This window comes from Malaclemys terrapin, chromosome 14, assembly GCF_027887155.1.
Source record: "Malaclemys terrapin pileata isolate rMalTer1 chromosome 14, rMalTer1.hap1, whole genome shotgun sequence".
Classification (NCBI taxonomy): Eukaryota; Metazoa; Chordata; order Testudines; family Emydidae; genus Malaclemys; species Malaclemys terrapin.
Genome location: NC_071518.1, coordinates 38,860,497 through 38,874,800, shown reverse-complemented (window position 1 = coordinate 38,874,800; position 14,304 = coordinate 38,860,497). Strand labels below are relative to the sequence as shown.

The 14,304-nt window shown below is 52.0% G+C and overlaps 1 protein-coding gene across 1 annotated transcript in view; it reads left to right on the top strand.

Annotated features, from left to right (window-relative positions):
• ATP6V0D1 (ATPase H+ transporting V0 subunit d1) overlaps window positions 1-14,098 on the top strand; it is an 84,245-nt gene extending 70,147 nt beyond the window's left edge. Inside the window, exons 4-8 of the mRNA XM_054048585.1 lie at window positions 917-996; window positions 9,380-9,457; window positions 11,521-11,697; window positions 12,955-13,032; window positions 13,563-14,098. Of these exons, the coding sequence (XP_053904560.1) occupies window positions 917-996; window positions 9,380-9,457; window positions 11,521-11,697; window positions 12,955-13,032; window positions 13,563-13,724 (575 nt within the window). The 3' untranslated portion in view covers window positions 13,725-14,098. The remainder of the gene's footprint in view (window positions 1-916; window positions 997-9,379; window positions 9,458-11,520; window positions 11,698-12,954; window positions 13,033-13,562) is intronic.
• Window positions 14,099-14,304: the final 206 nt, after the last annotated feature.

Below are 14,304 nucleotides of genomic sequence, written 5' to 3'. Positions count from 1 at the left end.
AGGACCCTTAACGCAAATAGCAACCACAAGTGTAACGGAAGGTACTGCAAACTGTAGTACGTGGGAAGTGTGTTCTCCAGTTACTGGTGTCTCACAGGATGTCAAATTCCCAAAGCTGAAATGCATTGTTTAAAAAAGTCTGACCAGCTGTGCAGTGTGTCCATCTCTAGGCTCTAAGTGTCCAGGGTTTATATTGAATGAAAATGACGATCTCTTGCTGAGAAACAAGGTGATGTAGAACATTCCTGTAGGTCAGAGTCTTTAATCCAGCTCTTCACCTTCCTAGAAGCTTAACATCCTCTGCCCCCATGAATCTCCCATCACCATTACAGGCATATGGACTTTCCTCTTCCCCATTTGATTGCATATGCCTTCTTTTGTTGCCTGCGTTTGTTCACCACCATGGCTGATGCTGGCCCGGTCCTGGGGAATAGCGAAGTGCTGCCTAACAAACAAGCACGCTAACTGCAACTGCAGTCTGACGTGCGCTCGAGTCTAGGACCTAATAGCCTTGCAGCTCAAGGCACCCTAAGAAATTCGATTTCTAAATGGCACTAGTGTCACCACCATAAAACTACTGGTAAGACTTCCCCTTCTTGCAGAGCTCTGTGGTTCCCCGGCTTTGCGGCACCATAACTCCCCGGGACTAGAAAAGGCACAGCCAGTCTTTTTCAGAAGAGTTCGGCACCCATCTAAGCACCAGAATACAGGCCTGATTATTCCGAGCTCAGCTCCCAATCCGAGCACTTCTGACCATCCAGCCGTAAGGGTCATGCTGGGTGCTGTGCCTTTGGAAACCTGGCCTCCTGCATGCAGAGGTCTTGCACTCTACTCCCTCTCCGGGGAGCACAGTGTGCAACTCGGAGCAGCAGGAGCACGCTGCAATTTTGCTCATGGCTTTCTGTGTCTGTTTCAGCTGCCTTCTTCCAGGACTGCATATCCGAGCAGGACCTCGACGAAATGAACATCGAAATCATCCGAAACACGCTGTATAAGGTAAATGTGGCCCTCGCGGGGAGGGAAGGAGCTACTGAAACAGCTTCCTGGAGTAACAAACATCAGTGACTCGTGCTGTGAGAGGGTGGGGCATTGCTGTCTGCCTGGTCGCTCTGTGTGGAGGGAGCTGAGTAGGGGAGCGCTCATGGAGCACTGTCCTAGCTGGCTAATTCCAAAGACAGCTTTTCCAGGCTGGGTAAGGAGAGAGTTGTTAGTGTGTTCGCTGTATATCGTAAAGCCAGCTAGAAGCATCTCCCCCGGGGAGCAATAATGCAGTTAAACATGACCGAGAACAGGGTCTGTGTCCAGGATGGAATGAAGCAGTGTGCCAGGCTGGGGGGTCTGGAGGTTGGTTCACGCAGTGTTGTTATATCCAGCTTGCTAGTGCCAGCTGCTTCCAATCTCTGCTGCGGTGTCAGCTGGCTGGCAGCGAGGGGCTCCTTAAAGTACCCTTTGACCTCGCCTCTCTGAATAACCTTGCATGAGTTGTGCAGGCTCTGGTGGAGGGCTGCTCCGGCTGACAGAGGTGGCTACAGAATCCATGTGAAGTGGAGGCTTGACCTAGCCAACGTGAAGAGACTGCTCCCTCGGGCCTGGCTCTGAGATCATGGGCCAGTAATGTGCTTTCTTAAAAAGGGAAGGTTTGCTTGGGAAAGGCTTCAGCGCCTCAGCCGAGCTGTTGGAACAATGGATACCCCAGCAATGCAGCAGCATAGAGGAATAAGGAGATGGCATGTGACTTGGAACCCAGAATCCCCCTCCTTGGAGGGCAAAGAGGTCTTTACTCTGAATAAGTTTCCCTCATGGAGGGCTGGAATAGACATGGGGGCTGAGGGTCTGCATTGAGGGGCACTGGCAGAGCTGTGTGTGGGGAGCACAGAGAGGGAATGGCTGTGGGTCTGCATTGAGGGGCACCAGCAGAGCTGTGTGTGGGGAGCACAGAGGGAATGGCTGTGGGTCTGCATTGAGGGGCACCGGCAGAGCTGTGTGTGGGGAGCACAGAGGGAATAGCAGTGTGTGTGACAGATCAGGATTGAGGGGCACTGGCAGAGCTGTGTGGGGAGCACAGGGGGAATAGCAGTGTGTGTGGCAGATCAGGATTGAGGGGCACCGGCAGAGCTGTGTGGGGAGCACAGGGGGAATAGCAGTGTGTGTGGCAGATCAGGATTGAGGGGCACCGGCAGAGCTGTGTGGAGAGCTAACTGCAGCTCCTACCAGTACGGTCTGGTTCTAGCCAGCACTATCAGGAACTTCTCATTCATATGAAAACCAGCTCCTGTGCTTGTCACAGCCAGTGCTGCCATGCGGCTATCACTCCATCTTGAGTGTCTGGGTGAGGGGTGGGATCCAGATTATATCTGTCTTCCTTGTTTTCTGGAAATTGGAACTAGCCAACAGCTGGGGTGTGACCTCTGCTTCTGATGGGTGGTAGTGAAGGTCAGTTTCAGCATGCAGGCTAGTTAGGGGAAAACCTGCTAAGCTGAGCATGGTCTCTTGCATGCAGCACATGTGCACACGTGTGTGTATGCCTGACATGTGCAAACAGCTTGGGGCAGTGTATTTGTGTAAAAAAACCACACATCCCTGCATGTACTCTGGTCCTTCTCAGTGCTCTTTTCTAAACCCCTCTGATTCTGCAGAAAAGGACCTGGGGATTACAGTGGATGAGAAGCTGGATATGAGTCAACAGTGTGCCCTTGTTGCCAAGAAGGCCAACGGCATATTGGGCTGTAGAAGTAGAGGCATTGCCAGCAGATCGAGGGAAGTGATTATTCCCCTCTATTCAGCACTGGTGAGGCCACACCTGAAGTACTCTGTCCAGTTCTGGTCCCCGCACTACAGAAGGGATGTGGACAAATTGGAGAGAGTCCAGCAGAGGGCAACAAAAATAATTAGGGGGCTGGGGCATGTGACTTACGAAGAGAGGCTGAGGGAACTGGGGTTATTTAGTCTGCAGAAGAGAAGAATGAGGGGGGATTTGATAGCAGCCTTCGATTACCTGAAGGGGGGTTCCAAAGAGGATGGATCTAGACTGTTCTCAGTAGTGGCAGATGACAGAACAAGGAGCAATGGTCTCAAGTTGCAGTGGGGGAGGTCTAGGTTGGATATTAGGAAACACTATTTCACTAGGAGGGTGGTGAAGCACTGGAATGGGTTACCTAGGGTATGTCTACACTACGGGATTAATCCGAATTTATATAATTCGGATTTGAAAAACAGGTTGTATAAAGTCGAAATGAATGCGGCCACACTAAGCACATTAATTCGGTGGTGTGCGTCCAAGTACCGGGGCTAGCGTCGATTTCTGCACCGTTGCACTGTGGGTAGCAATCCCATAGCTATCCCATAGTTCCCGCAGTCTCCTGCGCCCATTGGGATTGTGGGTTAAGATCCCAGTGCCTGATGGGACAAAAAACATTGTCGCAGGTGGTTCTGGGTACAGCCTCACCTCCCTCCCTCCCTCCCTCCCTGCATGAAAGCAACGGACGGCAGACAACCATTTTCGCGCCTTTTTTCCTGGGTGGGTGAACACTGCAGACTCCATACCACGGCAAGCATGGAGCCCGCTGAGGTCAAGACAGCAGTCATGAATATTGTAAACACCTCGCGCGTTCTCGTGGAGTTTATACTCAGCCAGGACCAGAAAAACGAGGCGAGGAGGCAGCGGCGGCAGCAGCGCAGCGACAAAGCATGATGAGGACATGGACACGGATACAGAATTCTGTGAAACCACGGGCCCCGGTGCTTTGGAGATCATGTTGTTAATGGGGCAGATTCTATCCATGGAACGCCGATTCTGGGCAAGGGAAACAAGCACAGACTGGTGGGACCGCATAGTGTTGCAGGTCTGGGACGATTCCCAGTGGCTGCGGAACTTTCGCATGCGTAAGAGCACTTTCATGGAACTTTGTGACTTGCTGTCCCCTGCCCTGAAACGCCAGAATACCAAGATGAGAGCAGCCCTCACAGTTGAGAAGTGAGTGGCGATAGCCCTGTGGAAGCTTGCAACGCCAGACAGCTACCGGTCAGTCGGGAATCAATTTGGAGTGGGCAAATCTACTGTGGGGGCTGCTGTGATGCAAGTAGCCAAAGCAATCACTCAGGTGCTGCTACGAAAGTTAGTGACTCTGGGAAATGTGCAGGCTATAGTGGATGGCTTTGCTGCAATGGGATTCCCTAACTGTGGTGGGGCGATAGACGGAACCCATATCCCTATCTTGGCACCGGAGCACCAAGCCACCGAGTACATAAACCGCAAGGGGTACTTTTCAATGGTGCTGCAAGCACTTGTGGATCACAAGGGACGTTTCACCAACATCAACGCGGGCTGGGCGGGAAGGGTTCATGACGCTCGCGTCTTCAGGAACACTACTCTGTTTAAAAGGCTGCAGCAAGGGACTTACTTTCCGGACCAGAAAATAACCGTTGGGGATGTTGAAATGCCAATAGTTATTCTTGGGGACCCAGCCTACCCCTTAATGCCATGGCTTATGAAGCCATACACAGGCAGCCTGGACAGGAGTCAGGAGCTGTTTAACTACAGGCTAAGCAAGTGCAGAATGGTGGTAGAATGTGCATTTGGCCGTTTAAAAGGTCGCTGGAGATCATTATTGACTCGCTCTGACCTCAGCCAAAGAAATCTCCCCATTGTTATTTCTGCTTGCTGTGTGCTCCACAATCTCTGTGAAAGTAAGGGGGAGACCTTTATGGCGGGGTGGGAGGCTGAGGCAAATCGCCTGGCTGCTGATTACGCGCAGCCAGACACCAGGGCGATTAGAAGAGCACACCAGGAAGCGCTGTGCATCAGAGAAGCTTTAAAAATCAGTTTCATGGCTGGCCAGGCTACAGTGTGAAATATCTGTTTGTTTCTCCTTCATGAAAACCCGCCCCCTTTATTGACTGATTTTCTGTAAGGAACCCACCCTGCCCCTTCCCCCAGCTTTCTTTCAAACCAAATAAAGTCACTATCATTTAAAAATCATTTATTCTTTATTAATAGATTAGAAAAAGAGGGAGGGAACCCGGGTGGTATTTGGGAGGAGGATTGCTGGGAAGGAAAAAGCCACAAAGAAAAGGTTAAAAAAATGACAGCCTTTTGCTTGGGCTGTCTACTGGGGTGGAATGGGAAGGTGTACGGAGCCTCCCCCCGCCCACGTTCTTACACGTCTGGGTGAGGAGGATATGGAACATGGGGAGGGGGGAGGGGGGTACAGGGGCTGAAGCGGCAGTCTGTTTTCCAGCAGCCGTTCCTGAACCTCCACCAGACGCCGGAGCATGTCTGTTTGCTCACGCAGCAGCCCCAGCGTTGCATCCTTCATCCTCTGGTCTTCCTGCCGCCACCTCTCATCTCGAGCGTCCCTCCTGTCCTCACGTTGGTCCCTCCTGTCCTCACGTTCACTGACTTCTTTCCTATACTTTGAAACTGTTTCCTTCCACTCATTCAGATGAGCTCTGTCACTGCGGCTGGATTCCATAATTTCAGAAAACATCTCGTCTCGCGTTCTCTTCTTACGACGCCTTATCTGTGATAACCTTCGGGATGGAGGAGGGAGGCTTGAGGAATTTGCAGCTGCTGTAGGGAGGGGAAAAAAGAGAGAATTGTTTAAAAAGCTACATTTTGCAGAACAATGCTTATACTCTTTCACGGTGACCAACACTATTCACATTACATAGCACATGTGATTTCTGTGCAAGGTCGCATTTTGCCTCTTAATGCTGAGTGCCTGTGGCTTTGCTGCTAGAGATCACAGGTCTGGGCAACAGAATTCGGCTTGCATGCGGCCATGGTAAGCCATTGTCTTACAGCTTCTGCGCCCTCCTTTCCCACATACCAAGCATAGCCTGTAGAGTGCTGCGGTTTTTCTGTTAACATTCAGCAGCACCAGAAAACAAACTAACCACCCCCCCCTCCCGCCATGAATTCTCTGGGATGATCGCTGTACCCCTCCCCCCCCCACCGCGTGGCTGGTATCAGGGAAGATCCCTGCTAGCCAAACGCGAAAAACTCAGGGCCAATTTCCCATATGCGCTTGGCTAACTGCAGGGAAGGATTTATTTTCCGCCACAGGCAAACAGCCCAGTAGGAACGGCCACCTCTGTCCCCTTAATTAAGTTCCCGTATTTCAACCAGGTTACCAGGAGTGATATCACTCTCCTGAGGATTACACAACAAGATAAAGAACGGATGTTGCTTGAATGCCAGCAAACACCGGGACCATACGCTGCCAGGCTTTGTCAGGCAATGATACCAGATTACTTGCTGCAAGCATGGCGTGGTCAAGTGTCCTACCATGGAGGAGGGAATAAGGATGCACTGCCCAGAAACCTTCTGGCAAGGCTTTTGGAGTACCTCCAGGAGAGCTTCATGGAGATGTCCCTGGAGGATTTCCGCTCCATCCCCAGACACGTTAACAGACTTTTCCAGTAGCTACAGACTTTTCCAGTAGCTGAACTGACCGCGAATGCAAAGTCAGGCAAAGTAATCATTAAAAACCGTTTGCTTTTAAAACAAGTTTTATATTTTAAAAGGTAAACTCACCTGAGGTCCCTTCCATGGGGTCAGAGTCTTGGGTACTGGCTTGGGAGGGTACTTCAGTCAGGGTGATAAAAAGATCCTGGCTGCTGGGGAGAATGGAGTGCTGTGTGCTCTCTGCAAGCTCATCCTCATCCTCCTCCTCCTCCTCTCCCCCATCGGCAGAATCCTCAGGCGTCGCTGATGAGACTATCCCCGACCCAGAATCCACGATCACAGGTGGGGTAGTGGTGGCAGCCCCCCCTAGAATTGCATGCAGCTCGGCGTAGAAGCGGCATGTCCGCGGCTCTGACCCGGAGCGACCGTTTGCCTCCTTTGTTTTTTGATAGGCTTGTCTGAGCTCCTTGACTTTCACGCGGCACTGCTCAGAGTCCCTATTGTGGCCTCTCTCCATCATGCCCTTGGAGATTTTTTCAAAAGTTTTTGCATTTCGTCTTTTAGAACGAAGTTCTGCAAGCACTGAATCCTCTCCCCATACAGCGATCAGATCCAGTACCTCCCTCACGGTCCATGCTGGTGCTCTTTTTCGATTATCAGCCTGCATGGTTACCTGTGCTGATGAGCTATCTGTGGTCACCTGTGCTCTCCACGCTGGGCAAACAGGAAATGGAATTCAAATGTTCGCGGGGCTTTTCCTGTCTACCTGGCCAGTGCATCCGAGTTTAGATTGCTGTCCAGAGCGGTCACAATGATGCACTGTGGGATAGCTCCCGGAGGCCAATACCATCGAATTGCGGCCACACTAACCCTAATTCGAATTGCTAAAATCGATTTTGGCACTACTCCGCTCGTCGGGGTGGAGTACAGAAATCGATTTAAAGGGCCCTTTACATCGAAATAAATAGCGTCGTTGTGTGGACAGTTGCAGGGTTAATTCGAATTAAAGCTGATAAATCCGAATTAAAGTCATCGTGTAGACCAGGCCCTAGGGAGGTGGTGGAATCTCCTTCCTTAAAGGTTTTTAAGGTCAGGCTTGACAAAGCCCTGGCTGGGATGATTTAGTTGAGGTTGGTCCTGCTTTGAGCAGGGGGTGGGACTAGATGACCTCCTGATGTCTCTTCCAACCCTGATATTCTATGATTGTGTGTGTGCGTGGTGCGGTGACCAATACTGTGCACAGTATCGAGACAAGGCTGCTCCAGTGATTGATACAAAGTTGTTAGAATGTTCTGTGTTGTTCTCCATCCCAGGCCTTATGCATCTGAACATCTTTTGCTTTTCTGACCACAGCTGCACATGGAGCAGCGGTCTCTGTTGAGCTGCCCATAGCAACATTGTTATGTGTTGCCCATTCTCCCGGGTTGGTCAGTTGTCTATGAAGTTCCTTGCTGCACGCTCCCTTTCCAGATGTTTAATAAATACATTAAACAGCACAGGACCTTGGACAGTGTCTTGAGGCCCTGCTGTTCGCCGTTCAACCCTACTCATTGCTTTCTGTCTCCTAGGCAGTTTTTGATGTGTGATAATACTTTGCCTCTCACCCCATGACGATATCAATTCTGTTTGTCGGGTACAAAAGGCACACAGGTGTATAATTCCGCAGGTCACCCCATGAACTGCTTAAATATGGGCACATTTGCCTCCCTTCAGTTCCCAGAAACAGTGGCTGATGCCTGTGATGTCAAGGATCTCAGTCAACTGCCAAACATTCTACAGATCCTAGTTTTGTTTTTAAACTCCTTGCATTTGTATAGAAACTCTTCTAGACGCCTTCCTAGTCTGGGCACAAGACTTTCCCCTGGTACAGCCCTTGTTCCAGCTCAGGCGGTAGCTAGGGGATTCCTCTTTGTTCTGTTTTACCCATTTATAAATCTTTTGCATAAGGCGGGAATCCTTTGTCCCTCTGGGTGTCTCTCTTTTCCCCCAATGGAAAAGCACCAGGTTAAAGATGGATTCCAGTTCAGGTGACATGATCACATGTCACTGCAAGACTTCATTACTCACTTGCCAGCACACACACATACAGGAGATTCACAGGTAAAACAGAGCCATCTGCTGTCAATTGTCCTGGTTAATGGGAGTTATCAAGATTCCAAACCACCATGAATGGCCCACACTTTGCATAATTACAATAGACCCTCAGAGTTCTATTTCAGATTTCTAGTTTCAGATACAAGAGTGGTACATTTATACAGATAGGATGATCACACTCAGTAGATTTGATACCTTACAAGAGACCTTTTTGCATGAACCATATTCCAGTTACATTAGCATATTTTCGTAAAATCACAGAGTGCAACATCAGAGTAGCTTTGCATCTCTTGTATCTTATCAGACAGCCTGCCCCATGGGAGGCAAGTTGGTAGGCACAGGGCCTTCAGCAGGAAGTGCCTTCTGACCTGGAAGTGCTACACTATGAACTGTGAAGCATGTTAGCACAAATTCAGGCAGCCTGTTACTGGCTAGACCAGAGTGAGTCACCCTCCACGAGGAACTCCAGCATACCCTGCCTCATTGCCTGTTCGTTTGGTTCATAGTCTGGAAGACAAGAAGGGGCCAAGGAGAGGAGCCGTAGATGTATTCACAGCTGTCAGGGCACCCCTTGGGTTTGAACTCAGGACCTCTGGCAATGCAATGAGGCCCATGCTGCCTAGCTACTTCGGAAATCAAACTGCAGCCTTTCTCCTCTTTAGCCTCCCTCCACTTCCACGGACGCATGGTGATCGGAGTGGGTGGAGCTTAATGGGGATGTACCAGATGAGCAGTAGTGACATGAGACGTGTGCCGTAATGCAGAGGTCCTACTGGGCTCATGTCTTGAGGCCTTTTGACACGTTCGGAAATGCTTGGGGATCACGTGGGCTGTAGGTAAGTGTCACTCATCCTCTCATCTGCTTGGCTCTCTCCTCAGGCGTACCTGGAATCCTTCTACAAGTTCTGCAGCATCCTGGGAGGCACGACTGCAGACGCCATGTGTCCAATCCTGGAGGTAGGCTGCAGACGGGACATTCTGCATGGTATAACGTAACAGTAATCGCACCATGCGCTGCTCAGCGCACTCCAGACAGAGCAGAGCTGCCGATTGACCGCAGAGACGTTGGTTTCTAAAATTCCTTTGCACCTCCGTGCATGTGGCTAGCGGGCTTGGTTGGGGAGCCAGGAGAAGTGTTGCTAGCACTGGGAAGCAGGTGATGTCGCAGCAGGCCCCACAAACACCTTCCCACTTTGCCCTCCGGAAAGGCCTGGGAGGTGGTGCATTTTGGCTCGGAGAGGAGCCCGGGGACAGAGCAAGTTATGAAGCAGCTGGAAGGGCAAAGGGTGGGATGTAGCTCTCCTCAATCCTGGCAGCCAAGCCCATGAGTATTCCTCCCACGAGTCTCTGCCCAAGTGGCCCAGCACATACCTGTCCTTGGGCACACTCTGCCCCTCAGCCAAAGGGGCTGGTGGACACCTCGTCAGGACTAATTCCCCGCTCTGGCACTTCGAGTGCAGAAGGTGGGGGCCTGCAAGGATTCAAAACATTAATACCGGCCACTCCAGGCTTGTATTAAACTCCCAAGGTTACAGCTTTCCTCTGTCCTTGGCTGCGTAGATGCTGCCACTACCTAAGTGCAAACCCCTTGGAACCCAGGAAGGCGCACTTGGGAATTTCTCCCTGTGGGTATCCTGGAGCCCTTTATCTCACACACACCCACACCCACCCCCCCATCCCCGGGGAAGAGCTGAGGAAGAAGAAAAAGGAAATTAGCTGTTGCCCCCAGCTAATTAAACAATATGCACAAACCTTTTAGAACACCAAAAATTCAATCCTGTTCTTAAAAATAAATAAATAAGAAGGTAAATTTTATTAAAAACAAAAAGAAAATACATCTGGAACTTAGGCTTTGGCTAGATTTTAAAAGAGCAATGCCAAACATTAAGCACCCAAAATAGCTTCCTTCGGAGTTCAACTTAAAGGTTACAAGCAAACAGAAGCACCTGGGGTTAGCACAGAGGAGTCCACCAGCCAATAGAAATAAACAGAAATAAACCTAATTGCGTCTTTCTAAACATTTCTGATCTACTTGCACATCTGGGGGTTCCAAATAAGTCATTCTAGGTATGAGCTGATGCTCTATGGTCATACCTGGCTTAACGCTTCTCATAGCATAACTGCTCCCTGTTCCTCTCTTTCCCGGAGAACAGCAACAGACACAAAGGGGATGTTTGTTCCCCATTTTAAGAAGTTCTAGCCTTCCCGTTGGTGCTTTTGGTCAGGTGCCCACTCCCTTTCCTTTACCTGGGGGACTTTTTAACCCTTTACAGGTAAAGCAAGCGGAGAGCAGCCACCAAGAGGGACTTTATAGCTAACTGGGTGTCCATAAAAGGGAGCTACCCCCCCCCCTTCCTGTGGCCAGAGCTTTCCCACACCTTGTCTCCATTGCGAACTCCTAGCAATAGAGTGCAACGCTGGGCCTCTTGCAAGGCTGTCTCCACCAGTTCAGCCTCGTTCCCTGTGACTATTGCACACGAGTGCCAAGGAGCCGGAATCTGAACCGGGATTCTGCAGACGGGCTGCACAAATCTGTGCCTGGCTTTAGAAAATCGACCCTGGGGCAGTGACTGCGTGCGGCACCCGAGTGCAGCAGATGGGACAAGCAGTTCATTTGCTAGCACAGAGACCAAACCGATTAGTCGAGACGTGGTCCCCAGGTTTTCAGACCATCGCTCCCAGTTCCCGAGCGCTCCTCAGCCCGGCTCCTCAGTAGGAACGGTGACTCTCCTCTGACACCCGGCATTCTGCCCCGCAAATGGCAGCTGGCTGGGGGGCTCTGGCCACGTGTGCCAGGCTTGTGCCACAGGCTGTGTAGCCTGGCCCTGCCAAGGGTGGCAGAACTGTGACTGGGTTGTGCCCTACCGAAGCTGGATTTGCTCTTTATATCACTGGCCTGGCCTTGCTCCATTCATCAGCCTGCGGCTTGAGTGCTGTATTTGCCAACTCCTAGCTGAAGGTTTGCGCTTTACAAGGGGGACGGGCACAGCACTGCCTAACGCCACGTGTTGGTCTCTTAGTTTGAAGCTGACAGGAGAGCCTTCATCATCACCATTAACTCGTTTGGCACGGAGCTCTCCAAAGAGGACCGAGCCAAGCTGTTCCCTCACTGCGGGAAGCTCTACCCTGAGGGGCTGGCCCAGCTAGCCAGAGCAGATGACTACGAGCAAGTCAAAACAGTAGCAGACTACTACCCGGTAAGTACCAGCGGCGGGTCCCAGGAGCTGACCGCTCTCCGCGGATTGATCGGCGAGTTTGTGGCACCACATGCATGGAGAAGGGGGATGGGGGCGGGATACCCTGGTGCGTTTCAGGATTCGTCTGGCAGGGACTCTTGTCACAGCAACGCTTCCTTTGGCTGAGAGAGGGCTGGACCGGGCTCCCTCGGTGCCGTGCCGGTTGCAGGGTGGGATACAAGGTGCTATTTGTATTTTTTTTCCTCTGTTGAAGAACCTGAGTCATCTGCTGCACAGGGGCATTCGGACCCAGTTCTGAGCCCCCATGTCTCCATCCAGGCTGTTCTCCAGACCTGGCTGGGGTCACGGAGCAATAAGGGGGGCACTCGTGGAGGTGGTGGCTGAAGGGACACCCCCCGCCTTATGACTGGACCCTAGCGTTAGAATGCTGTATGGCGAGTGCCTGGAAACCTGATGGGAGCCTGAGGATGGAGACCCGTCTCCTCTAGAATGATGCACCCCCCGGCAGGCATCTGTAGCCAAGGGCTTGTCTCAACACACACTGCACTGGTTTACTGAAAGGTGCAACTGGTGGTGTGCCCTGATGTGCATGGGTTAGCTTGCACCTGTAAACGCTCCAGGAGCCGGGTTTAAACCAGCGAATGCCCACACAGGGCAGCCCTGGTTTATTCATAGACTCCACGGCCAGAAGGAACCACTGGCTTCACCTAATGTGATCTCCTGCATAACATAGACCAGAGAACTGTCCTGAATTAATTCCTGTTGGAACCAGAGCAATGAAATCCGTTCCATATTTGCACTTGTCTACACGCAAACCAGGCCCCAAATCTGCTGTCATTGACACCTGTAGTTTCAGTGCAAGCCTGTGTGGACGCTCTCACTCCAGATTAAGTGCCCTATTTCCAAATAATGTAAGTGGGTGGTAAATCATCAGTGCTTGCTGCAGAGAATCCTGGCCTTCCTCCGGGAGCCAGCCCAATGCTGCTGCTGTCAGCCTGGTGGAGGGACAAGTCTGTTTCACTTCTGACCGTCGTTTCTTGCCGTCTGTGGTGCAGGCTACTGTGAGAAATTGCCCGGGATGAAAGGGTTTCTGTCTGGAGCTGGCACTTAGCTTAGCTCCTCTCTGCAGGGTGGGAAAGAGGACACCTCCCCCCCCCCACCCATGGGGGCTGGCTGATGTCTGAGCGTTCTGCAGGGAGGGACAATGCTGAGCCGGGTTCTTGCTTTGTGTTCCTTGACCCCTTCCTCTTGCCATAGGAGTACAAACTGCTGTTCGAAGGAGCCGGCAGCAACCCTGGAGACAAAACCCTGGAGGACCGTTTTTTCGAGCATGAGGTGAGGGAAGGACCCTCGGTGCTGAGCCGTGGGAGCTGCTGCAGCGCTTAGCGGAAGTCTCCAGACCATCTGCAAGCAGAGTCGCAGTCACACGGTGGGGGCGGGGCTACTGGCTCAGATGTTCTGGGCCGTGCCACCTGCCCCTGCTTTCCTTCCCCGTCCCTAGCTCCCTGCCAGGAGAACCTAGGGAGCAACAATGAAGCTTGCAAAGGGCTCTTGGGGTTTCCCTGGAAAGACAGCGGTAACCCAAACCTGGTGGGTATGTCCCTGTTCTCCTCCCCCACGCTACCCTCTTGCCCCGCTTGAGCTGGGAGCTGGTGCTCGGGGCCAGGCTTCTCCTACGGACTCTGCACAGGCACTGAGCCTGCACTGCTGGTTGCAACAGGAGCTCCACTCTGGCTGGGGCCATTCACCCCAGGAGCCCCGTTCTCCGGAGCTGTGGGGCTGGGAATGGGAGTCTCTGAGGGGGGTGGCCTGCTGCTGGGAGGGGCAGTGCTGCAGGCCGTGACCCGTGCTCTTTGCTCTCGAAGGTGAAGCTGAACAAGCTGGCTTTCCTCAACCAGTTCCACTTCGGGGTTTTCTACGCCTTCGTCAAGCTGAAGGAGCAGGAGTGTCGCAACATCGTGTGGATTGCCGAGTGCATCGCGCAGCGGCACCGCGCCAAGATCGACAACTACATCCCCATCTTCTAACTGCCCTCGGCCCTCCTGCTGCCGGGTGGAGCCCAGTGGAACTGTCCTTCCCCCCCACTACATTCGAATGATCACTAGTCCTCGCTCCGGGGACGGCACCTCTCTGGAACTGGCTCGGATGGAAACTGGACACTGTTGTTCCGGAGCTGCCGTTGTTTGTGTGAGTTCTGTGTGCTGTGAGGGGCCAGCGGGGCCTGGGACAGGCGCTAGGCCTGTGCAGCCATGTAGCAGGAGGGCTCCAGTCCATGTATTATAATTGTACCTGTGTCACTGTACTGATCAGCTGTGTGCGCTTCACTGAGCGAGCCAGTGCTGATCTCTGAGGGAACTGGCATCTCTCAGCCATTAACCCCTTGCTCTCGAGTGACTCATTAGACATGTGTTGCCTGAGTTTAAATGTCCCCTTTACCAAGGCTGAGACTCGAGCAGTCTAGCTCCAGTAAGTATTGTCCCCCAGAAGCTTCATGTGAGTGTTTCTCTTGCCTCCCTTAGCGTAGCGGATGCTGCTGTGTAATTCCTGCATCATCTTGTCTGACTCCTCCGAGGGCAGAAAGCCGAGCCGCCCTTGTCCAAAGAGCTG